The sequence below is a fragment of the Sorghum bicolor genome, chromosome 5, assembly GCF_000003195.3.
Source record: "Sorghum bicolor cultivar BTx623 chromosome 5, Sorghum_bicolor_NCBIv3, whole genome shotgun sequence".
NCBI lineage: Eukaryota > Viridiplantae > Streptophyta > Magnoliopsida > Poales > Poaceae > Sorghum > Sorghum bicolor.
The window spans coordinates 47,904,503-47,907,969 of NC_012874.2; the positions used below are offsets into that span (position 1 = coordinate 47,904,503).

The following is a 3,467-nucleotide window of genomic DNA, read 5'->3' on the forward strand; positions in this document are numbered from 1 at the left end:
GGCTGACGTCGAACCACACCCAATGGAATTCCCAATGGTTCTACCTTCGTAACGACGATGACCTCTTCCCTGCCTACACCGAGCGCTTGATCTCGGAGCACCCAGAGAACTGGAACTATGATGTCGTCAAGACCCTTCAGTCGCGGCTCCGCTCCATCCTCGACGCCATGAAGACGCTGCACGAGAAAGGTCTGACTGCTGCACTCGTTCTCTCGACGGTCCACCATCGACGGGTACTCCCGTTGATGAGAATGGACGAGATGGGTCTCGGCGTCTCGTCTCGCGACCTCGAGGCATGCCGGATGACAACGAGGCGCTTGCGGACAAGGAGGTTGCCGCCAGGGTCAGGGCGGCTGTTGCTGGCGATTTTCAGCCCGAGCATGTCAACAGCTTCCCCATGAAGCTCGAGGAGGGCACTGCGTCCTGGTGAGTTCTTCTTATCGCTGTTACTCGGTTTTTGACCTTTCCGATCTTCCCCGAGACTTACACTTGCTCGGACAGGGATCGATCGACGCTCAGTCCTCAAGGCCTCCGGTAAAGGAGGACGACGTCGATCTTGAGAGGAGGCGTGAGTCCGCAGAAAAGCAAAAGTCCGTAAAGGACTTGGAGAAGAAAAAAGAGAAGAAGAAGAACCTCGAGCGGCAAGCGCTCGAGAAACACCGTGTGAAGTCGAGGCAGAAGGGGGAGTCCGAGCAGGACTCTCCTGACGAGGATGATGGGAATGAGGGCGACGACGATAGCGACGACTCCGTGGGGATGGCAGCTCGCCTCGACAGAATCTTGAAGACCCGCCATGAGCCGATGCCGATACTTCGTTGGTGGGGGCTTCCAAGAAGTCATCAGGCGGCGCTCGTGACGGACAACAAAAGGAGGCGTCGCCGCGCCGATCCCGTGTCGAGACTCCTCCTGCGTCCGCACGGGGCCGGTTCGTTTCCCGACCGCAACCCCCTCCAACGTCTAGAGTGGGCCACTGGGTTAAGACCATGGCGACGGGGCCATTGACCCGTGGCCGCGCTGCCATGGCGGCTTCAAGTCAGAGGGAAGGAGGCCGTGGGAGCACTAGCCCCGGCGCTCGCTAGGTGGGAGGCGTGGAGCCGAGGCCCGCGCCTGCCTAGGAGAAGCTCGGGGTCTCGACGCGGGTGGCTCGAGGACGGCTGGTCGAGGGACCGGTAGGCGGGTTGTTCTTCCCGTGGGGTAAGATTTACACGTTGTAATTTTTGTTTTCGATGCCATGTGCCCTTGTTGGTTTCTGTTTCTCTTAAGCTATTCCCCCTATTCCTAGGTTAAAGAGGCCATTGGAACAGGCCCAACCCTCGATGGCCAAGAAGCTTAAGGTGGGGCGGTCTCTAGGGGCTCGGGTGAGTAATTTATTCTTCATTTCGTGGTTCCGGAGTCGGATCGGTCTAGCGCTAAACCCCTCGACCATCAGCGGATGTAGAGGAGACCCCGCCTTGTCTGTCGGAGGGAGGCGACGTCTCTAGAACCGCCTTGTCATCACCGGGGTGGGTCGAGACGCCTCGTCCCTAGGGCCAGGGGGGAGCCCCCGAGCCTCCCCAATCTGGGGACATGGGTGACCCCATCACCATCAGCGACGGGTCCGGTGGCGATCTGCTTTCGAAGGACGCTCGCACTACGGACAAGGAAGTCGAGGCCTCTCTTGCTGGGAAACGGATGTCGTGGCCTATCGGGCGTCACTCCATCGAGGAGAGGAGGAAAAAGGAAGAGGAAGGGTGTAAGTAAGGAGAAGAAGAAAAAGAGGAACAGAGTCGCCTGCAGGGGGGACTGCTGTAAGAGGCGCAGGGGCAGCAGCTGCAGGAGGAGCAGCCACAGCTGCAGCAGGGAGAGCGGCTCGAGGAACAGTTGGAGCAGTGTTGGCAGCAAGAGCTATAGGAGCTTCAACGGCAGCAGCAGCAGCAGCAGTAGAGTCAGCGGCTGGAAGAGCTGCTTGAGCAGCGACCACGAAGCCCGCGCCAGCCAGAGTTGCTGTCATCGCAGGGGCCTGAGACCAGGGAAGAGGGTCTACTAGTCTATGGTCCACCAACCCCCGCGTGGCTCCGTCCAGGGGATCCAGCCTCCATCCCGGCCGAGCCTGGGCGGGAAGATGGTGTTGTGGCGCTTGCTTGTGCCATACGCACACCAGCGGACCCCCAGTCCGAGATCGAGGGCACGATTTATGGTATCGAGGGGATCGCCTCGGGGTTCCTCTGAGACCGACGGTCGTGGGAGGATCTGAGCGCCGACGGGGGAGACGAGGCTGGTACTTCTGGTGGCGGCGATGCCGATGAGACCGGGACCTGGGGGTCGGTAGACGACGACGGGCGGTTTCCCTCCCTCGTCGATCTATCTATGCCACGGGGGCTCACTTGAGACCGTCCAAGTGCTCATCCGGGGCGTCAAAGCACACACAGAGGAGGAGATGGAGAACTGGGGCCTCGGGCGGATCCGCCTTCGAGCCTCCACCTGTCCAGAAGAGCCTAATATTATGATGGACGACAGGAAGGAGGCTGAGAAGTGGGAGCATCTCGAGGAGCTTCGGCTCTAGATGAAATACATCGTGGGCCTTATGTCCGACATCGTCAACAACGGGCTCGGCCAAGCTTTCTTTGTAAGTGCCTTTGGACCTTTGTGACTTGGATACTTAGTCTTGTATTCTTATCGTTTGATTACCTGCTTGTAGGATCTAAAAGAGACTTCCCGCCTAAAGTCGGGCTTTATTCATGCGACGAGAGGTGGTTGGGAGTAGCTCCCCCTTCTTAAGGAGCAACTCCTCGAGTTGCAAGAAAAGCTCGTCCAGGCTTACAAGGATCTCATGGTGGCCTTGGAGGAGAAGAATGAGAGGGAGGCCGCCCTGAACGATGCTCGGGAAGCCTCGGAGAAGATGAAAGAGGAGGCCGAGCGGTCAAAGGAACAGGCTGCCTCGGCTGAAGAGGTAGCTTCCAAGGCCCGGGAGGAGGCCGTGTACTACAAAGGTGCAGCCGCCGAGCTCGAGAAGGAGAAGAGTCTCGTTGAGTTAGACCTCGCTTCGCCCAGGATGCTTATCATGGGATGAAGGAGGAGTGCGTGAAGAGTGAAATCACGAAGCGCCGCGGAGGAGGCCAGGAAGAAGGCTCGTGAGGACCTTGAGGCAGAGCAAATCCGCTCCCACGGTGTTTCTAACGACGTTGACCGTGTGAAGAAAATGTGCTGGAGAAGGAGGGAGCTGTCTTACAAGCGGGTAAGATGATCAAGGACCTGCGGGTCTCAAATACTAATCTGGCTCGTTCTTATAAGGAGATCGAGAGGGCCAACACCGACTTGGTTGGCGATAACATGGCTCTCAAAGAAAGGATTCGTGGTAAGTATGATCTGGCTTTCATGTTTCTCTTGGTCAAGTTTCTTTCTCATGCTTTCTAACTCTCCTTTATCGATCTTTGTAGGGCTTAAGGATGACCTCCTGGCCGGCCAGGTCGACACCCGTTCTACCAAGG

The 3,467-nt window shown here is 58.0% G+C and overlaps 1 protein-coding gene across 1 annotated transcript; it reads right to left on the reverse strand.

Moving 5' to 3' along the window:
* On the reverse strand, positions 1,682-1,990 carry LOC110435944 (60S ribosomal protein L22-like). Its single transcript, XM_021462056.1, has one exon. The coding sequence runs from the start codon at positions 1,988-1,990 to the stop codon at positions 1,682-1,684; it is 309 nt and encodes a 102-aa protein (XP_021317731.1).